This window comes from Pagrus major, chromosome 12 (genome assembly GCF_040436345.1).
Source record: "Pagrus major chromosome 12, Pma_NU_1.0".
Classification (NCBI taxonomy): domain Eukaryota; kingdom Metazoa; phylum Chordata; class Actinopteri; order Spariformes; family Sparidae; genus Pagrus; species Pagrus major.
In genome coordinates this window covers 24,501,289-24,524,843 of record NC_133226.1, presented here as the reverse complement: position 1 = coordinate 24,524,843, position 23,555 = coordinate 24,501,289, and the positions used below count along the sequence as shown (strand labels likewise).

General features: G+C 42.1%; 1 protein-coding gene across 3 annotated transcripts in view; it reads left to right on the top strand.

Moving 5' to 3' along the window:
• The window catches only part of fibcd1b (fibrinogen C domain containing 1b), a 114,546-nt gene that overhangs the window by 75,723 nt on the left and 15,268 nt on the right, over nucleotides 1-23,555 (top strand). For all 3 annotated transcript variants that reach the window (XM_073477376.1, XM_073477375.1, XM_073477374.1), the window contains one exon: nucleotides 1,039-1,135. In XM_073477376.1, the coding sequence (XP_073333477.1) occupies nucleotides 1,039-1,135 (97 nt within the window). The remainder of the gene's footprint in view (nucleotides 1-1,038; nucleotides 1,136-23,555) is intronic.

Genomic DNA, 23,555 nt, shown 5'->3' with positions numbered 1-23,555 from the left:
TTGAAGATGGTCATATCTCAAGATTAAAAGGGGGGAAATCAATCTTTTGGAAATTATGTTGGAGGAATTCCCAGAGCTCTGAATGAGGAGATGTGGAATCTAGCGTCTTTGAGAATAGGGCATAAAATCCCTTCAGTCCCTAGATGGTGTTGATAAGTGATGATGATCCAGTAATGATGATTAAGATGATCACAATGAAGACAATTAAGAGGATCAAAATGACGAGGATGAAGATTTTGCCATTGCTCAGGATTTTTTGTTCTTTGTCTGATGTTAAAAGCAAATATGGCTGTTGGTGCCATCTGGTGCCTTATGGTATGTTAGGGGATTAGTTGTGCTGAACATAAAAACTGTCTCATGGAATTTCCTTTGTCATTTTAACATTAACACAGCGAGTCCTAGACTATTTTCCATCTGCATGCATTTCCTCTTCAGGAGCACATTTCCAATTTCCCTTCATCCTCAGCCTGACACATGGTATTCAGCATTCTTAGTGGATAAAGTCTTTCATCGGGTGATACAGATTCTGCACTATCACACATGTGCACGCACACAGTTGAGCTAAATATTTGCTATTTGCTCATATTTCCTTTGTTTTTGGTACCCAAAAGGTTGCTACCTATACCTACCACAACATTTCTTCACACAGCATAGCTTTATAGACTTTCATGACTCACGGTACAGAATTTCATCTCTCTTTGTGTATTTAAGATTATTGTTCTATGAATATCTTCTCTTTTTTTGCGATTTCAATTAAGGATGCAGATTCCACGGCCATTTGATTCAAAGTCAGTCAAGATTTAATGGATTCCTTTTATTAGCCTCCGACAAATTGCCTTTTTAGTGGGAAGAGCGTTTGCATTATTCATTTGTGAAAGAGCGAGCGCTTATGAGTTCATTTAGTTTAGTTTTAGATGAGCTCAGCGACCAGGAGTGGGACTTAGGGTGACTCATCACAGGAGGAGGATGAAACACGCTGTGTGAGATGAATCTCATCTGAACCCTGACCCCCTTGTCTTGCTGTCTTGGCATGTGTAGGTGATCCAGCGCAGGGAGGACGGCTCAGTCAACTTCTTCAGAGGATGGGAGTCCTACCGCGAGGGATTCGGCAAGATCACCGGCGAACACTGGCTCGGTAAGTGCCTCGGGTTTGTGGCTGTGTCTGCTTGTGCGTGTTTGGTGATGTGTGACTCATGCACATGTGCACCATGGCAGTCCAAACCCTGGAAAGTAGATATTTACACAACTTTGGTCAGCTACCTGTAGTTTCATCCTATCAACAAGATAATGATAGCCACCATGACGTGAACTGCAGCACAGCAGAAAGAAGAAATACACTCACTGGCAGACAATGAAAAAGCTGGTCATGGCGATGGAGCGAGATAAAGAGAAAGGCGATGAGAGTAGAGACATTAGACGACTGTGGCCCTTCAAGTAATAGCGATAGTTCTGTGACAATGAAAGCCACTTAAGTGAAAGCGACATAAGAATACTGCAGCAAATTAAAAGAAATGTCTGAAGTGCACTTTATGAGAGCTGTCCGCTGGGCGCCACAAAATCGCAACACGAGCCAAAAGACCAGCAATTTGACAACAATATTTTTGTATCTTCACATGACAAACACAACATTATACTGTATAATTTTCTTTTTTTTTTTTTTTTTTTAACCCTAAAGCTTTTTCATTCGTCGCCTTCTGCTTGAAATGTGTGTTTTTTTTCAGTGTCCAAAACAGTGTTTTTCTTTCTGGCAGCGTGACACATAACTCCGTGCCTCGTCTCAAATTGGACAGGAAAAGAATGCCAACGAGGAATTAAATCAACTGTGAAATTATCAACTTTATCAAAGCCAAATCCCCTCGCCTTCACACCACTTCTCATTAAATGTACCAAATAATTTCTTCATGGTGGTGGTGGTGGTGGTGGTGTGGGGTACTCTTCAGCTTCATTGTGGTCACTCTCGTGGCTCAAAGTTAGTGTAGCTGGTGACGTATGCTCATGTCAACAGAGTGGCAGAGTGTTGTCACCCACGACATATTCGGTACATACTAATCAACACTTTTCATTTCATATATTGTACTATTTTTTTTACCTCCATGAAGCCTGAAGCGTTTAGACGTAGGCAGCTTGTTCTTTCCATCACAGAGTGGCCTTTATGCTTCTTTTTTTAATTGGTTTGACATTTGTTCAGGTAGCAGAAGAGCATTAGACAGAACAGGAAGCAGGTCTCTAACTACAGGTGTTAAATATGAAAATTGACAACCACAAAAGTACACACATAGGAGGATGAATACAGGAAAGGTGACTTCACTCGTAACAACTGCAGCTGAGGAATTTGGCTCCGTGTCGACATCTAATCACTGTTTTCACAGACGTAATCAACACCTCGCTGGGATCTCAGTCTTTAATTGCTACATAATCTCAACTATAATCTGTGTATACACAAACATCCCCGGTGACGTGCCTCAATACTATGTCGTTCTTCGCTTATTTTTGAAAGTGTACTATGCAGGATTTTGTGTCACTGGCTGGAAGCTACACAACGCCACCTAAAGGTTCAGACTAGATAAAAACGAGCGGTCTTGCTCTCGGTCCGTTCTAGATGTAGAGCTGCAGGTCTGTTTGACCGAGGGCGGGGCTGGGTTACACACATGCAGGCAGAGCGAAGAGGCACACAGCGGACAGGATGAAGCCTGTATTTACACAAAATCCGGAGTGTTGTGCTCAGGTGTGGACACATTATTTGTGCTTCAGAAAGTAACCCCCGTGAAACATCAGAACGTTTTTTTATTTCGTTGATTCACTGCTTCGTTCAGTCGCTCTCTAGCTTGCCACCGCGCTTGCTGCTCTGTCTCACTCTGTTTTCACCAGTGAGCCGAGGAGGATGGACCAATTTTAAATGGTGTGTTTGCCAACAGCAGGGATAAATCTTGCACAGCATGCTTTTAACATTCATTCCACCATGTCACCACAGTTATCTGCAGTGTACATATCGAGGTGAACTGCACTTTAAATACTGTTGTTGAAAACAGGACCTCAGGCTTGTGCTTAAAAGCTGCACTTTTGAACCATTACCTGCCATTCAAGCAGTCACTCTTTCAGTCCTGATCCCAGACCCTTCAGGGCAACCGCACTCCCTCGTAGCACATGATGTACATACTGCGACTGCACTGTGATTCTTGATGAACCCTAAGCAGTGAAACTGTGATGGTGACAACACTCTGACGCCGTCCAGATGCCTACCAGTGATGACTCATCACATAAAACAAAGTTTATGTGAAAAAAACAAATCTAAACTTCGTAAAGCCTGTCATTAAAACACGAAAGTTCATTGCCCAATCAGCATCCATGGGGAAACGACTGGGATAATAAGCGCTTTCATAATCTTGCATTACTAATCACCAAATCTGGCCTGCTTATACAAAAACACCATTCCCAAAAACACTATGCATTAGCAGAAATGTTTCCTTAGGAAATTTGGCTTGAGCAGCAGAGTGGTAATGAGCTATCAGCACGGTGAGTCTGTGTATCTTTTAAAACCTCTCGTTCACAGTCTGCTCGAGATCCAACTGGTAGAGTAAGTGGAGCCTGAAGAAGTTATTTCTGTGAAAACACACACTTGGTCATGGTCAAGGTCACGGACGTGCCACACCGCAGCTGAGCTACTCTCCCATCAGCACTTGAGATTAAAAGCACACATATACACACATACACTTTAGGAGCAAATGCTGTGGACATTATTAAGTATCCGTGTGCAGCTCAGCGTGCTGGCAAAATAAATATTGTAGATAAATGATGGCACATGGTAAATTATTTGTATAATTTTGTGTCTCATCTGTGGTTATTACTGTAATCAAACTGAGGAATTGTTTCCTTTTAGGAATTTTTCAACTAGATGTACTCACAAATGCAAACAAAGCTAAAGTGCTACATATACCATTTCTTCGCAGACTAATCCGTCTGAGAGTGTCCACAGGGTCTGTCGTTTTCACGACTGCCATTCATTGTCTATGTAGAAAGCCGTGCAGTGTATTCTGGTAGCGGTGCGTTGTCTTTCGAGATACAGGGTGCAGCGTTGCCCGCTCTTCATTTGCATAACGTTGAATTCGGCTACTTTATCCAAATCAGTGATGTCTGACGCGATGTAGCGCCTCTGAAAAATAAAAACTAAACATTGTCGAGTTAAATTGCCTAAAATGTCTTCAGACGCAAATTTCACTGAGCTGTTTTTGTAATATAAGACAAGGTTTCCAAACGAGCTGATGTGTTGGCCTGGTTGGAAATCCCGGCGCAGCAGCCCACGAGTCACGTTCGTCCAATCAGGTGCAGCGAGTGAGTGTTTGCATGGCTGAGCCAAGGGTGTAGCCTGTTTTGGTCAGGCGTGCAAGGCTGGGAAACAGCTACGTACCTTAGTAGATGCTGCAATTTTTAACACTCGTGCCATCTGCAGGTAATGAATGGTACAGCTGCACCTATAACTTTAATGTAGCTCCCACTTTGTGAATTTGTTATTGAGATTTTTTGAATATTTTTTCACCAAAAACATCCATTGTGAAAACAGTACATCACTGTATCAACCCAATTGCAAGATTGCCATGTTTCAATTGTATGCTGTGACAGCGCCGTGCTTAAGGTCTGGTTAGTATTAAAAAATCATCTTTTATGCTAAAATATCTAGTTTTCTCATCAGAAAAACACCCTGGAATGAATGTTGGTCTCATGGTCTCGAACGGTGCTCTGCTGCTTGGCAGTTTCACTAACTAGCCATCACCTAACCCTTCAAATGTAAAAGTTACCTGTATGGATGTCATCTGAACTGTCACTTGACGTATGACATGTATTGTAGAAATATTGATATGATATGTACCAAATGGAGACATTGAACATATCTGTGTTTTGTGGAAATGTGGGCATAACATAAAGCTCTTTGAGGCAGCTTCAGTATTTAATCATTTACAATATGTAAATAGGTTTGAAACATTTGGGACTGCTGCTCTGTAATTCCATAATATTAGCTGGGCTTGCATGGTTTTGGGCACTCCAGCACCTTCGACACTGTGTGCCCTTGCTAGACATAGAACTGCTTGTATATACTGTAGCGTTTGCAGAGTTTATGTGAATTAATGGAGATCTAGGTCTCTTTGCTGACCTGAGGCCATTACAGAGAGCAGCCCATAATAAAAAACGTGGTTAGAGTGCCAGCTAGATCTCCCTATGGTACGCTGTAGGAACATGGTGGGAATATGGAAAGCTCAGGTCTTAGCAGAGTGAATTTGAATGAGCCGGCAAGCTACTTTGAACCTTTCAGAGTACCCTTCCTCATTCAGGGTGTGCTGTTGTCTCGTCACCCCCATCATCGATTACCCTCAGGGCAAAAATGAAAAATGGATCCATGCTCGCCTGCAGCCTAGAAAGAAATTCACTGCAGCAACCTACGCCAGGCCAATATTGCTCACTAATGCCACCCGCTAACTCTGAAGATCTGTACATTTCTCATCATCTAAATAAACAGATACATTTAATTCAGCATATTTTCTATGTTTATTAAACTTTCATTAGGATGATTCTGATAATAATGATCAGCAAAAGAATAAGGATGAATAATACATGAACAGAGTTAGCAAATCCTGCATTCTTTTGAGAGTGAATAGTTCCTAAGAGATTTGCAGGATGACAAAAATGCACATGTGAGAAAAATTCTAGTAGACGTGGTCCCAGAAGCGTGAGGCAAATGAAAAGCGGCCAGTTCTGGAAAAAAAATCAATGAGGTTATCTCTTTCATTTGGCAGTTTGGCAGCTTAGGTGTCAATTAGTCGGACTGCATTTTAAGTATACCGTCATTTATAAAACTGCTACAGTAGTGTACCACTTTGAGTTAAGACAGGCTGTTGTTATTGCTTAATGATGTGTACTTTTACAGTGAGTCACGGATAACGATTAGGTCTGCAACCTCACATTCTGTTTATATGCAGTCGGTACCTTTCTTTTGATGTAAAGCATGAGTCTTTTAATTTGGGACCTATTTTTCTCTTCCTCTTTAAATGGAAAGGACATCATGCCTCCCTCATTTGCAGTTATTTGGATATTGTTTTTGTCAAGCAGCAGATAGGCAAATATCATTTGCGTCCTAATGATGAGAGAAAGATATCATTTTTGGGATGTTGTGTGTATATTTGTAAAAAACTAACATACTGCTGAATAATCTCTCCCGGAGGAGCATGTATAAAGAGCATAAAACTAGGTCAAGGCAATTCCTTTGTTGCCATCAAATCTATTCAACACCTGGTCTGCCGAGGCTGATGTAGACTTGTCTACCTGTAATATAGGTCCTGAAACAGTTTAATGCCGTCCCAAAGAGACTAACCTAGTTTTCCAGATGGCCTATTACAATTACGTACCTCAGTCTCTCTCGAGTTGAAAGCAGCACTTAAATCCTGCAGAAAAAGGATAGACAAATTATCTATTGTCATATTCATGTCCTCTCTCCTGCCTTTGTTTCGATAAGCTGCCGCTATAATTTGTGCTTGTGTACAAGCAAGATATTATAACAAGATTCAAAAGTGTTATGCCACTGCGCATTGTGCAATTACGGTCTGAAGTTGACAGATTCCAGTGACATTTTTTGTGAAACCTATCATCAGAGTGGTGACATTCAGAAGAAATGTGTCTGCAGATGTGCTCAAGTGTTTTAAAGGCACATAGTTTAGCTGTTGGTTTAATTGTCATTTTTGCTCACATTGTCAGGGGTATGAAGGTATAATTGCAGAGATGGGAAGTTACGAAGTACAAACACTTTGTTGCTGTACTTAGAGGGGCAATATGTAAGAACTTTAGTTGAAAACAATATATAAATTAAATGAAATTATCAAAAGAATGTGAACAAACAGCAGTTATGACATAATGACGTCTACGTATTATGTTGCAGAGCTACCTACCAAATGTATCATGCTAACCAGCTAGCCCCGGCTCGTCCCGGGTCCAAAGCTGCTGCACTATGGGCGTAAATAACTAACATTCCTGCGGTCCCCTAACTCCCAGTCTGAATCACTAGCTGCATGGCTAACTGAGCTAACTATCCAAGACAGCTAGTTAGTTAAAGATATGCTGGTTTCAACCTATCAGTGCATATCAGGCACAGCAGACGTATCAAGACGTAACTGCCTCAATCGCTTTGCACAAAAATGGCTGGTAGAAATGTCCTTCAGAGGGATACTTTTTACTTTTATACTCTGATTACATTTCAGAGCCTGTAGTTTCTTACTTTTACTTGAGTAAAGAATGTGTGTACTTTTGCCACCTCGGTATAATTGTAGATAAACTCTTGAAAATGCACGTTGTGAAATATCTCTCGCTCATTCCAACATCGACTGTGTGTCCAGCTGATTCATTTAAATCACAAGTATCATCTTATCACACTCAGTCATAGATTTGTTTTCCTCGTCTATACGCAGAAAAACACAAACGCTTAACATTCTTGAGCAGTACTCAATTTTATTAATCAGTGGAGCATTAACAGCTTAATCAATACCTCTAAATGGATTCTAGTTTTGTGGTAGCTCAGAGTAATGGGAAATAATATTCATTTGTTATCATACCAACTGCTGGATTGGATTCCTGTCATCCGTTTATTTTCATTCAGTTTTTTTAAATATCTTTTTTTAATACTGCAGTCAACTTTTTTCCGTGATCAATACGCATTTTGTGTCACGTGAAGTGTAAGAATTATGCGAATAATGTAAAACTCCGAACTTAGAGGTTGAGATCGATTCTTTTCCTTTTTTTCCCCCTTCGAAGCAAAGGAATAACAGACATTATCGGATTTTAGAAGCAACTTATCCCTTAATATCATTTTGGCGCTATGAGAAAACGTGTGAGAAATTCACACGCAGGGAGTTTTATGGATGTTCAAGTTTAATGAGCAGTCGTTCCCTGAAGCTATGGGGAAAACATGCGAGTACTCCGAGCGCTGCAAACCGAATGAATCTTTGCTCTCTGGGCAATTAAATCGACACACTTTCACTCTTCAGAACAGAAACCAACGAGGACTCCTCAATCTCTGTTACACTGTCAGTCACGTAAACTGGCGAGGACAATCCACCCCGGACAGTGCATTATATATCTGCCTGGTTTTCTGCTTTAAGGAGCTAACCACGTGTCAGAGTGTATCAGGGAAATTAGGAGAGGCAGAATCTGCTTTTATATCAGTGAAGGTTGGTGTATCGATGTCACGGTGTTGCCCTCACCTTCAAGCGCTTTTCATTTACGGTAAGCTGTTTTATTCACCACAGGAGTGTTCCTCCTTTATTCTGGCCAGTGTTTACATGCCGCCTCAAGCCTGTGTGAGGGAGACGCTGCAGCGCTTGGCTAACCAGATAACCAGTATGGAGCAACAGCACCCAGACGCTCTTCTCATTATTCTGGGGGATTTTAACAGAGCAAACACCAGCCATGAACTGCACAAATACAGACAGTATATTGGGTATCCCACTGGGGGCAGAAACACACTGTCACAGAGTATTAAAGGATGCTTACTGCAGCTTTTAAACCCTCTGATCATTTATCTTCTTCCAACTTAAAGATGAAAACTAAAATCCAGAAAGCATGTGGTGAACATCTGACTGAGCTCACTGATACTCTAACATAGTGAGGTGTCAGCGCAGATGGAGAACATGCGCTCTCATTCAAAATACATAACAAAAACAGACGATCCACTGATCCGGATGTATGTATGTATGTATGTATGTATGTATGTATATATATATATATATATACATATCAGTGAAAACATTGATCGAAAGACAAGCCTTTATTTTTAAATTCCCCTATCACGTCTCTGTCACCTTGTCCTCTTACCCAACACATTCAAAACATTGTTAGCACCAGGCAGGTAATTACTAGCAGTCACGAACAACACAAGGAAGATATTTCAATTCAGCAGCGTGGAAATATTTTGGACTTTGGAGAAAAGACGGGTCAACGGACAAACGGGGCATCTCACTCAGCAGTCCAATAACTTGCTATCGCTACAACAATATTAGCAATCTCACAATGGCAGGCTTCAAAAAATGTCCATGCAGGCTGAAAGTCGACCAAATGCAGAAAAGAAAGGAGTGGCAGCTTCTTCTGTGACCGATTGTGTTAAATGGGCATTTTGTATCGTTGAATTGAATCAAAACGAAATCACATCGTGGCAGGTGATACCAGCAAATATCGCATCATTCTCCAAACACTTGATACAGTATCATATCGTGATGAAACTGGTATTTACACCCCTAATTATGACCAAAGTCAGGCATGGGGTCCACAGCTACACTGACAAACTCAAAGCTTCCTGGCCTCAACTCATTCACTACACAACCTACAAGTCCAAATGATCTCCCTTCATCCCACCTCTTGTTCCTCTGCATCAGACAAGAGCACGTCTTGCGACTCTCTCAGAGACAAAATACCGGGAAAGCCCCAGGACCAGATGGCATCTCACGCTTCTGTCTGAAGGCCTGCGGTGACCAACTGGCTCCCGTCTTCACACAGATCTTAAGCAGATCACTCAATTTGTGTTTGGATATCTCTTACTACAAATGCTGAAGAATGTTACTGATCCTCTAAATATTTCATGACAGGGACAATGACTGCAGGCCAGTTTCCTTCACATCGGTGATCTCACAGTTCTTTAAAAAAAAAAAAAATAGTGGTGGCCCACCGAAAGCACTTCACAGGCCCCCTGCTGGACCCCCCTGCTGCTTGCCTCACGGGCACTCACATCGGTTAATGAAGCAGTCATTATGCACTCTATTCTGCAACATCTATAATGGAGAGTTATTGCACTGTATGCAACTTTTCTGCTCAACTCACACACAGTATTTCACTGAAAGATAGGATGCAACAGGAGAGGCTGTGGAAATTCGTATTCTGCTCTGGAATTCCCCAGGGATGTGTATTCGGCTCACTGCTCTTTCCTTCTACACAAATGACTGTACCTCTGGGGACAACAGACTTTTCTGAGACTCAGCTCCCCATAGCACCTCCTTCACCATACTCAACACTGTGGCCACAATGGGAATTTTCAGGTTTAGACTAAGTTATGTGTAAAGGTAAGCTACTTCCTGTGCCAGCTGAGGAAGTTGGAACAGGAGCTTGTACACGCCTAATAGGCCACATAGCAGGAAAAGAACAGGCTAGAAAGGATCCCAGTGAGCACCAACTGGGATTTTGTGCTGGTTTTTGAATGTCTAAGACATATTTTCGCCCCATTGTGTCTCACAATGCAAATTTGTGCAATAATTTTGATAATTTGTTCGTTTGTAAGTTGAAAGAAAGACCAAATTGATTAGTGTGAAGATATGTCTCCAAAGTCACATTGAACTGGTCGGTGAAATGTGGTCTACATGAAGGTGTAAATTCAATGCATTTAATGTTTCATATAAAAACTCCATGAATATGGAAGTATATAGGCAGTGAGCTCCCAAAAGTGGACCAGTTTATACATTAATGTAAAGTAATGTGTTGTACTTAATGCTGTAAAGTGCATGCACAAGTACTTAAAGTGTCACAGCTTGGTGCCAGTGCTAGTGCCCAGGCTTAAGAAAAAAATATGGGCTTCACGCTCTAGAAGTACAGGTAGAGCAGGCGTACATCAGTCAGAAGGTAAACTGTTCAGCCCTTGTACTCTGGCTGCTACAAAGACATCTTCCTTTCTCTATAATGTGCAAATAAGTGCCGGTCGTTATTTTGTAGCACGTGCACCGAATGACATCGCAACAACCAGGTGCACTTACAAGCTTGTTCATAGGCCTACATTAGATAGCGGAGTGGTTGCATCACTATCATTATGTTTACAGGATGGATGTAATACCAGAGAGCTTCTCTTTCTCTCTGCAGAGCATGTGGGATTGACAGTAGACAGGAGGGGAAGAGTCCGCTAGTTAATCAGTCATGGATGTGTCGTTCTCTCGGATGGTTTTCAAAAATTAATAGTAGAAAATGCTAAAATGGGTCTGCCCAAGTAAGCAATATGTGTGGGAAACACTGCTTTTGAACCAGTTTGAACTTCACAGTGACCATAGCCATTTTTTAAACATCTTTTTAATGGGAGGATTGCTCAGTGGGATGATGAAATTATGAAAACAGCACGGGCACCAACCTGCCTTCCCTCTAGGACCTGTACACCACCTGACTCAGCAAACAGGGTTGCGGACCCCCTTTAAGCCTGACCTCGAATTATTTATCTCCTCGCTTCTGGCAGGTGCTTCAGATTAAAAGTCTGTTTCAGGACTGCTACTACGCTTTCACATCTGGCTGCACCCACAGGACTTTCAACTATCACCACCCACTCCTGCAGATGTGCGATGCCACTTATGCCTTATCATGTGCAGAGTCTGATCACTGTCGCCCACAACACCATATTCTGGTGAAAATCTGTTGGCCCCATCCCTCAGGGAAAATTAGACACATGTAGCCCTTATGGATTGTTTTAATCTAAAACAGAAATGCTAATATGGTTACTCAAGTGTTTAATAAGCCAGCTGTAGAAGACGTGAACTGAAAATAAGCCTTATTAAATTTCTTCAAAAAACAACTTCAGCCCGAGGCGGTGAGAACTCAAAGTTGATGAAAATATTATGGATCGTGTCCTTGTTTCTCTGACAGTTTCTGTCATTTTCCAAATAGCAAGAGGGATGCAAAACCAGATGTGGCGATGTCAGACTTAAGAGCAGCAGTGCTAGTGTTTGTTGTTTCATCACATTTGGCTTTGGGATTGGCAAAATGTTACTGATATGTAAACAAAATGTACATATCCAGCCGCACGACGAGACACAAACAGAGAGAGGGAGAGCGAGAAGGCAAACAGCCGGTTCACTTGAGCTGAAACTTCACATGTTGCAATAATTTGGAGGCTCTGGTATTTTCATATATGAACTTTCATCCCTCTCTCATGCTGTGATAATGATCACTGGGTTGTGTTCCTGTTACCGCCCTCTTATTTGGATCAGTTTGCACCAAAACAAGCAGGCACAAAAAAATAATTTCTTTCCGCGTGACTTTACAGTAATGAACAGATAACTCAGCCTCGTGATGACTCAAAACAATATCTACTCAATGGTTGTGCAATACCATCCACCCTGCAGATAACGGTCTACTCACTCTGCAGCTGAAAGCAACTGCATCCAATACAACTCGCATTACTGAATACACATTAAAGATATATTCAGACCTCTTTTGTTGTCATACTGCCTGTATATACATTTACCAACGAGGCCAGCACCTTATATTCACAGTGTACTTTAACTGTATGCTATAATGTCGGCTTGGCTGTATAATAGTTGTCTGCACCGAGTCACCTGGAGCTGTCATGTTCTTTCATCCGTGTGGCCTGGTAGTTTCCAACCAACGTTAGTGAAAGTGTTGTTATTGAGATATTACAGCATCAAGAATGCATTTTAGATGAATGAGAGGTAGACAATTAAATTGTATGTAGGCTTGTGTATGATGTATGATGATTTTCTACTCTGAGGCTATTGTACACTATAGGTCATAAATCCCGCCAGCTACATGTTAGTAAATGGGACACAGGCCAAACTAAAAACTACTACTACTAAAATAGTACACGTCAAATACATTTTCTGTCATTTTTGGCAAATGTGAACCCCGTCAGACAACTGATGAAACAAAAACAGATGGCAAAAACTAAGAAAACAGGCAGAAGGAAAAACCAAGAACCAAAGAAATACAAAAACGAAACCAAATACAAAGCGGAAAAAGAGCGGGCAACACAGGCAGGAACGCAGATGAATCACAAGGAATAAACACCGAGCCGACACAAAGAGGGAAGACACGTGGGCTAAATATACAGGAAGCTAATCAGGAACAGGTGAAACTAATCAGGACAATCACAGGGGAGGAACAGTGAGACAAGACAGGAGGTAACACAACATGACACATAAGGACGAAATCAAAACAGGAAACAATGGAACTGAATCCCAACATCATGACAGATAAGTTTGGGTTTCACTGACAGCTGAGCCCTGCTCACGACTGAGTTGAGCTGGTGTATGGGCAGGACCTTGACACCAGAGCCCTTGAGTAGAGTGAGTCAGCAGCCAGTCAACAGCAGTTCAAAATGCAGATCGTCACGTGATTCTTCAGATGAGACTTCGGATAGTTCCAGGAAGTTCTTAGCTTGCAATTTAAATGCATGACTACAGAGAGACAGAAGTAGGATGACTGGCAGGTCATAGATAATACATGATTTGTTGATGGACTGCTTTACAGAGCTGGGCTGCTAGAATTTGCAGCTAACTTCCAGGAACTATTGAGAGGCTCCACGATCCGAAAAAAATGGAGATGGAGATGATGTAACTCTCTCTACTCAAGGGGCTCTGAGCTCCACTGCTTGATCACTACTGCAAAGACTCTTGCTCCATATGACATCACCAACGCAAGATGGCAGCGCCCATTTCCGGGATAGAGACAAGTCATCTATCTTTACCTACAGTCATCGCTCTCTACATTTGTTTTGTAACTGTGTTATACACTTGAAGAGGCCCTTAACACCAGAGTCAAATGTCTTATATGTCACACACTTGACCGATACAGGTACTTCTGCTTTTGTTTTGGTCATTAGCATATTGATGTAATAAAGGAAAGGTGGTGTGTCAATAGAAACAGCAACTGCTTTTTCACTTTAATTCCAGCACCACCAAATAACACAGAACAGCGTCATTTTTCCCTTCAAGTATTTACTGACTCTTTTTTTTTTTTTCACCAACGATGCCCACAGCATGTCACATCATCATATTCGTATGATGGTCCCCAGCAGCGCGAGAGGGAGAACAGTGTAATAAGACCCATGTGTCTTCACTGCTCTGCCTGGAAGTTGTCCTCCATCTGACGAGTGTCTCGTTGTGATCTAACATTCCTCGGCTCACTGCCTCATTAAAGATACACTTACAGCTGCCACCGAGGAAGAAATAGGAGAGCAAACCCTTTTCTTTCCCTCCCGTACAGTCTTTTCTCCTGCCTGTCAAAAGAATTGCACAAAATTCTGCAGAAAATTGCAGCTTTAACCGCTTTGCATACCGCTCACCTTTAACAAGTGGGGCATTCGGCGAGCGCTGTAATTGAGCTCTTAGCCCGCCCTGAGTATTGTAAGTTTGTGTGATTATAGGGGGGTGAGCCGCTAAGAATCAGACATTTGCGTATTTGTGTGTGTTTATGCAAAAGTGAGGGTACAGATGGGAGCCAGGCAGGGGGATAACTATAATTTGGAGAGGGGCGTTTGACAGTCTGTGTCAGTCCTAAGCGAGTGAGGGCCACTTCACATCAAAAAGGGCAGCCTGAAAAGACTGAGGAGAGAAAACAGTGTGTACTGAGAGAATTTTAAAGCAATGAAAAAAAAAGGAGCGACACCGATGCCTTAAAAAAATGCAGCAACAAAGGCACCCACGCTCATCCACATAAATACACATGCTAAATCAGTAGGTATACTGTGTAAGTGCCAAACATGTCTGTTGTCTTTCTTTTCATCTTGCATCCTGTTCCTCAAGTATCTTTATCTCGTTTCTGTGGCAGGAGTCCTACCCATGTTTCTCAGATCAGTGCGAAACAGCACAGAGTCTCTGGCAATTAGCTCCCAGCCTGTACAACTGCTCAGAGCTGAGGAGAAGCAGAGGAGTCATACGCAGCAGGGGGAGCGCATTCATCTCAGCTCTGGAGAGAACACACAGTCCGCACACATCACCAGAGCACACATACAATGGGACTGGAGGAACAGATGTGATGAAATACGGCCAGAATTGCTCATTCTGTTGAGTAGTTTGATGTCCTGAGAAAACAGAAGAGGGGGAAGCATTAAAGGGTTACAGCCGCGTGTTGTTGAAACCACAAGAACGACCGCCAGAGAGATTTGCCGTAATGTGGAGATTTAGCAGCCATTGTTGGGAACAGTTTGCTCGAACCACATCCTCTCTTATGAAGGGCATTCGTCTCCTAAACAGGGCAGGGCTGCTCACCAGCCATCTGAGAAACGTCACAAAAACATGTCGCGTTTCATACACAGTCGCTCGTCATGTTTACCTTATGCAACTATTTCTGTTTTTTTTTTGTTTTTTTTATCGTTTCCCTTCCTCCTAATCTCTTTCTTTCCCACAGAGCCATGCATAAACACGTCCTTACACACATTTATCCTCCACAGCTTGCCTCTACCACAATGCAGCATCCTGAGGCTTGTATTTATATTCTTGTCACGCAGCAGAAAATCTAAAGAGGACTGTATCTACAAAAGAGAGCACAAATCAAAGAACATCACAATTCCTGTGAGGATGACAGCCCATTTTGCCTGTCTTTGTGTACTTTTTTTTTTTTTTCAATTATTTTGTCCGTGGACAGTTTTGTGCAATTGAAATAAGCCGGAGAAGGTCGGCGTTGAGGGGAAAAGGAAGGACCAAGGGATTGAATAAACATTCGATCACACTCATGGGGGGTTATTCATAAGCCTCCCTCCTCTTCTTCTCGATTAGTTTGCGTAGCCCTGAAGTCCACGATGGAACTGCGTCACTAACCTGCAGAAACGTCCGTGATAGACAACAGCGCTGATTACTCTGAGAGCATGCCGGCTCGGAGTGAAAACCCCCGGCTAAACCAATTGCTGCAGACGTGCCTTGACCCTGTCAATGGTTCATCTGTGAAAATCTGCCAGACAATCCAATCATGTGTTGCTGCTTCTTCTCCCAGCGTGGCAGCAGTACCACTGACAGCGGCGAGGTCAAGGGTTAGCGCCTTTCACCACTCACGGGTTAGTGAAGAGAGGGGGGATGGAGCGTTGATCGATCGTGCTCTGGGAGATTTATTACTCCAGTCTTTAATAGATAGGTGATGCTTCTGCCTCATTTGAAGGCGAGGCTTTCAGCCGCACAGCTTGAACATGCCCAAACAGTTTGTGAATATGCATTATACATTGAGACATGAGACAGTAGGACAGAGAGGGCAGGTGAAATATTAGAGAGATGATGAGTGCATAAAAAATGAAGTAGCTGAAATAGCTTTAAAAATCAAACAGATGGGAGACTTTAGCCTTGGTTTGTTAGCAAACAAGCCGGAGTAAGAGAAGGGAAGAATCAGCAGTTCAAGAGGGGGAGAAAAATCCAATAGGTTGTTCAGAAGGAAGCGATGCATAAATTAAAGCATAGAGTGAAGACGGGGCTAAACCTAAAAAATTAATTAAAGAAAGCTATATTTGATATTTTCATTCATAACAAATTTATAACAGACTACTCCTGGTTGTAGACTACTTTTCTTTTACCTTTTATAATATTTTGCAATCCTCTATAAATGGATATTTCAGCATCGGAGTATTGTACGGGATGCACATGCACATGCATAAATGCATAACCGAGCCCGAGTATGCACAAGCTCATATACATGCACGGCCACATTGTGCATAAGAGGCTGTTCTGAGACTGCTGTAGAGTCAATAAAGGCTGCTACCTTGCAGGAAGGTCACAGCTCAGAGAAACTCTCCACAAAACCTCTACACAGTCTCCCCCTGAACTCTCTCTGTTCCCGTTAGAGGGAATAAATAGCCTCATTATTCCGCCAGGTGCTCGCCATCCATCCACATGTGTCGCTTCCATTGTTTCTAAAACACTCCTGTCACATCGCTGTCAAAACTCTTCATTCTGCTTGCTTCTCACAATAGCCCCCATAACCATAATCTAAGAATTACAGGACATTTTAAATTATTCTCACAATCTATATTTGTTGTTGGTCTATTGTGCAGAGCAGCAACCCGTCCTTGTGATGCTTTTATTTTTTTGTGTAAGCAAATATTAATGTCGAAAGCCTGTGAGCTGTTTACATCAGGTGACGTTAGATCCCCAGACTCCACTACAGAAGCAACTTGTCAGTTTATATATCCTACAACATATCAGTGCGCTCTTTTAACACAAGTGTTTCGAGTGAAGTAGAATTTCGGTGGTTTAATGGGTTTCGGTGTGAAGTATGCATGAAGTGCATCATGTTTCAGCATGCATGTATGCAAATAGGTCGAGATGAGGAGGCGATTAGTTCACCAACCATCTCAAGTGATTTGGTCCTACTCAATGACAGCTAGCACAGCCTGTTCACTCGCAACGCATCATAAATATCAGCCTGGTCATTGGCCTAAGATTCTAAGTTTGATGCTGTAGCTACTCCTCCAGCTTCACTGAGAAAAGTCTGCGCCAGGGTTGGTTGGTGTTGGTTGGATGGGCCACTGGACTTTACCTCCAGATAACAGAGTTTGTGTTCCTGTTTGTGAGTAAATGTCACAAGTGATTTGTTCTTAAGTTACGTTACCCAAATAAGTTAGCGTACCTAAATGACGTAACTTACATCATGTGATTGATGTACTTTGTCACCTACGTTACGTGAACCTTAAGTTATCAGACCGAACATAGTTATTTACAATAAAATATGATGTTTTCCTAAACCTAACCAAACCGTGACCATTCCACAACTATAACAACAGTCTGTTAATATTTCATAACGTGAACTCTTTGTCAGCAAGCTTTATTTTGAAAGTGGCTCTTTCTTTTCAGTCTTGTCCCTGTCACGACACCCTGCTTGCGTGTGAAGTTGTGTGACGTGTCGTCGTTCTTTTGTGAAAGCCGGTCAGTTGAGGACAGCGCGCAGCCAAACAAACCAAAACACATCAGAGCAATAAATCTGAATTGAGCAATAAGGCTTTGCAATTTGAACATAGCTTTAGCTTTTAAGTGACTGAGCTTGTTTACGTGCCATATTATATTCAGTTTAGTTTCCCTGCCACAATAACACAGTACCTATAACACAACTGTGAATAATACATTTATTTTATTAATGCCGTGATTCCATATGTGGAGAACCTTTCGCTGCAGAATTACAGAATATTGAACTAAAGCAAAACAGTGCTTATTGTCATCACCTAGAGATGACCCTGACATCAGGAAAACAATTGTTTTTTTAGTGCAGCTCTTTACAGTCAGCGCCTGCCCACACACTGTACCCATGTGGCTCATGCTGCCCGTTTGCTTTTTTACCCAGCAGATTTCCTCCCCCCAGCGTGCCCACTGATAATTATAATCCAGAAAACCATTTCATGGGGTAGTACAGCAACAGCAGTTTGCTAACACTATGTTTTATTCCTCAGTATGACAGTGTTTCATGCTTTTGCTGCCATAATAATTGGCTCCACATGAAAAGGACTTTATTTAGCTTATGTATTACATTGGTCCCTGCATGGCTATTCACTTAATACTTGGAAAAAAAACAGCTTTATCCTTGAAAAGGTAAAATACTATGCACTTTATAACTGCAAAGCCGCAGTTAATGATGTCTCTGAGATGTCTCTCATGATTCATACGTACAAAACACTTCACAGTGCTATAGTCTCTGCATATCCTAATGCAAACAGATGCAGATGGATATTTAATACAAATTTTCAAATATGCATGAGTGTATCTCGTATGTGACCACAAGTGTATGCACTCTTTTCCGCTTTAGCTGCATCTCTGAGCAAAAACTTGAGAAATGTAATCTACAAGGACACCTTATTAAACTCTTACTACTACAGTACAGTGTATGGCATTTCAAGTGTGAGTACATGTGTTCCTGTGCATTATACAGTACACGCTTAATATGTTGATTAAAGTGCAAATCAAAACATACCAGGGGAGATGATTATGAGAGCGGAACCCAGCTGTCAGGAAATACAGGAATATACGATATGATACCATATCCCGCATGACAAAGAGAAAAATAAACTACAATATCTCCCAGGACCTGAATCCCCTGCAATCTATTATTTAGAGCACATGTAAGTGTTTTCAGTTAAAGCTCCTCCAATAGTGCATTCATATCCAATCAATTATTCAAGAGCGTGATTTCGTCTTCAGTCAGTCCGACACACTGATGCTGCCTGTCCAGGGATCCAGTCAGCCAGCCAGCCAAACCAGCTGAGGTCTTGCCAATCAGGCTCAACGCTGACACAATGATGCCTCAGCCTCCAGCTCTGCCTTTGCTTCCTTCAGGAGGGTATGCTGTCTCTGATTGGTGTGGCCGTACCCTGGCAGACACTCCATCTGCACTAGATTGCACTGCTGGAGTGGAGATAGCTGCAATTTGCAGCAATTCCGCCAGTAATTTCGATATGTATGAGGACCAGAGCAATTCATAGCCCTCTCCACAAGGCCCAGGTACTTTATTTGATGCCTCTCATCACCAGCCTACAGGTATATTCCCTCCACCTCTCTACTTGTGCTGGAACCAAAGTCTGGTTTGGAAATCGTGCTGCGGAAAAGTGTCTTTCAGAAGAGGGATGAGTTTTCTCAGAAGTTGTAAAAATTTATGAGCAGAATCTTGTCATAAAGGAATGAGAGGTGAAATTTGATTTGAGAATGATTGAGCAGATCTCCTAATGAAAGTGGCAGGGACACAGCCTCTCTCTCGTGTATTTTGTTTCATGTAATAATTGATTTTTTCTGAGTTTTCTTAAGGGCTTTCAAACAAAGTACACACAACGCATTTTAAGCACATTGTTTACGCCCGGTCAGACGACGTATAGTTTAACAATTCATATTTTCTAACGCTGCCTCGCCTCCTCTGAACTAAAGCAAGCGCACATTTCTTGAGGGATGGCGTTCCCTGCATTGTGGATAAGAGTCTAAATAAGGGGTGAGGCAAAGCTGACTGTGAAAGCATGGTTTCTCTCACTGAATTAAAGATATGTCTGACACTCCAGGGCTACATTACTCTGTTTGTGAGGGTAGCCACCTCTTTCAGCAGCTAGGAATTTTTTCTCCTTTTTCAATTCTTGAGCTCAGTCTTGGAAAACATTCGTGAACCTGTAGCACTGTTTTAGAATAAGTTTTTGTTTCAGCCTCATTTTTTCCATCACTCAGCATTTGTGGATACTTTCAGTAGACTGAACAGTCAGAAGAAAAAGAAAACCACCTTTCTGTTGACCATATTTATATTTGAAGTAGAAGTGTCATGACATTTGAAAAAAAAAAAAATCATACAATTCTAATGATGCCCGGTGCTTAATTTGCGCTGAACTCTCTGCAACCTCATTACAGTCAAACAGCGCTGGAGGGTCTGAAGATGTGTTGCCCCTTTGGACACTCTCCCTCTCTCGAAACCCCTCATTACCCCAGAATCGGAGGGGGGGGGGGGGGGTGGCTCAGCGAGACCATCGCACTGCCCTCGCCCAGATTTAATGGTGTCATGTGCCCATGATCAAAGTCTCAGTGTTCTACTCCGTGCTCATCATGCTTTGCTTCATGTCGGCTCCCTCCCCCTGTTTTCCGTCTCTGTCAGTGTCTTTCCTTCTCATCCAGCACATCCTCTCTCTCTCCCTCACTCTCGGTTAGATGTGCTGCTCGGCAATCCTTTTGATGCATTTGACACTTTTACCTCATTACCCCTCAAGGACTTAACCCCAACAAGGCAGATTAAAAGTGAACAGTTTATTTGTAAAGGATCCCCATTAGCAGGCGCGACGGCAATCAGCTATTATTCCTAGAAACTTGACATACAATACATGAATTACATTATTATATGCAATCACAAGCAAGCTGATATGAAATGGAAAGAATTCAAAACCTGTCAACGTTGCACAAATATTTAGGCAGAATACTAATTAAAGATGCAGGTTTGCAGGTTTCTGGATGTCTACCAGGACCCAACCCAGTACCAAATTCTGTTTAGTCTAATCTGGTTCAGGACGGGTCCATTTCCAATGCCTTGGATCTCTGGTCCATGTATGAATATGTCTAGTACAGAGTGGATCCGAGTGGATTCACTATCAGCTAATGTTCATGCGGTGCATCGTAATCAATGCAAGGGGTCGAATGAGAATCTGTCAAACAGGAAGTGATTATGCATCTTAACTTTTTTTTGGCTATGTGGCACCGGGGAGTGATTACCGTGGACCATACCCAGTTCATTATGTGAGGATGCAAACATTTAATTAGCCTTAGCACAACACACAATGTGCAGTTGAGGCTGATGAGGAAGTGATTTGTTTTGCAGCTTATTTGGTCGTTTTGGAGTTGATGATAGTGCTCGATGACAAGCCGAGGTTTTGCCCAAATTGTTGCACTTTATCCTGAGGGAAGCAAGTTTTTTTTAAAATAATTTTTCATTGTGTAGGACTTGGTGGCATCTAACCGTGTGGTTGCAGATTGTAACAACCTTCATCCTCCCTAGCTGCTTAAAAATATTAAAGGCCGTCTCTAGGTTTGTCCCTTCTGGGCTGCTGTAGAAACATAGCGGTGCAACATCACAGACTCCACGGAAGTAGCCCCCCAAGAAGGTCACCAGGCTTTGAAGCCAATTTGAAATAATGGCCAATGCATTCGGACTGACGCTGTATCCGCTAGTCACTGTAGGTCCATGCATGGAAGAGGCCCCTCCCCTTTCTGTTGATACAAAACGGATCATTCTAAGGCAGCGGCCACGCAATGATTCTTGGTTTCAGGTGATATTCACTAATGAAAACATATTTATAAATTATTCTATTCCATTTCTGCCCCTAAATCCTGCACACCCTTAAAAAAAACAGATTTCAACCTCATGGAGCAAAATCCAAGAACCATTGGATCATTGATGTCTGTACAAAATTTCATGGCAAAACATTCAGGGATATTTTTTTGTCTGGTCCAAAGTGGAGGACCGATTTATCATCCGTAGAGCCAAGCTGTTCGCTGCATAGCTTGAAGTGGTGACATGTATTGCTACTTTTATCAGCTTGTTAATTAATGGCCCATCATGCTGTTACCAGTGTTGGATTTCTCTCTCAATTTGGGCTGTTTTGATCTACCATATTTTGGAATATCTCCAATTATTTCAGATTTGTTCTGGCTGTTCTTGGGTTGCTTTCAGATTTTTTTTCCCCCCTTCCTGTTTTCCTTTACTATAAGTATGCACACGGGGTTCAGGTTATGTTTCCAGGGGGTCTGTTTCAGATCAAATTCTGGCCAACTGAAGACCTCTTGTGTGTGGATCCTTAACTATGTGTCTGCGCTGTGGCCGGTTGTTTGTTAAATTGACATTTCCTGATGCAAATATCACCTACTTCTACTGTTTCTTCTTCTAAACCCTTGAAGCTTTGAGTCTGTGTGACTCCTGCATACCCAGTGGACCTAATGCCCTGCCTGTTGCCAGTCTTTCCCGTCAGGCTGGGGCTGCTCTGCTCATTTTGTTTTACCTGAGAGCACCTCTAAATATTAATGCATTCCTCTCTCTGAATTACAGCCTTACAGGCCTGCCAACTCACTCAGCATTTGTCTACCTTCCTCTCTTTCACTCCTCCACTCTCCCTTCTGTATCTGCCTTCACTACACTTGGCTCAGTCTTTCCACCCCGAAGGTTAATTTCTGATGATATCCGATGTGATGGGTTGTTGGCTCTCATTCGTCTCTCTCATGATTTTATGACTCTAATCCTGCCACTTGAGCAAAATCCCCTCCTTTATTTTGACCGGTGGATGGCATTTGGAAGCATTTAGATTCACAAAGGCATGTGGTTGAAAGCAAACCTGAAATCTAATACTGACATCATTGTGAGCTATCCAGCATCAGAGAGATTCATCTCACGAAAGGTTAGCCAACATTGAAATCAGCTTGACTTCAGAGATTTAAATTTGTTGTGTCACCTGTGCTTTACCCGCCTTTCTCACCGCTAACAAAGGAATCCGGTTAGAGTGGGATAAACAAGCCAGATGGCTTGGCTGGGACTATAGCAGCAGTATTTGAGGATTTCTGACTTTGGCGTGTGGCTGCTTTTGTAGAGAATCTGGAGTGGACCAATAAGATGACATCCAGCCCACTTACCCCGCACACGCTTTTCATCGAAATGCTCTCAAAAAATGACACTAATGATGAGGTGCACTAGTGAAGCTCTCAGAGAAATCAAAGCTAATATAACACATTTAAAGAGACTCTAAGATACAAACACAATCACAAAACAAGCAGTTTGCTTAAGCAACTTATCTTCTCTTCTCAGAATCAGTCGCTTTGAATACTATCATTAGAAACAACCAACTACATATTTCCAACTGGAAAACACACAAAGTGTCTTTTTTATCCATGACTGGCCTATGATTGTGCATTTGCGCCTTCAAAGGCACTCACTCTTGATTTTCAAGCATTTGTCAGCATGTGAGTCCAAACTGCATAAGCTATATTATTACCGTCAGCAATCACTGTCAACTGCATAGTCACAGCAGACATTTTGACTTCCTTCTCTGTGCTCAATTATGTCTGCATGAATTATTCTTACAGCAAAGACGATATTTTATGCATAATATATCATAACAGGACCTGAATACACGAGGAAATTCCACGTGGGTCCTACCGGTGAAACACTGAGATGATGAGAAGGAAATAAACATGGCGCTGATGATGAAGTGACATAATTATTACACATCTCTAATTAAAAATATATCTCTTCAGGTTTGTATAAGACAGACAATGTTTGAGGATGTGTGTGTTCCTGATTGCCATGTTTGGTTGGACTGCGGCAGTAACGCAACTTGGTAAATT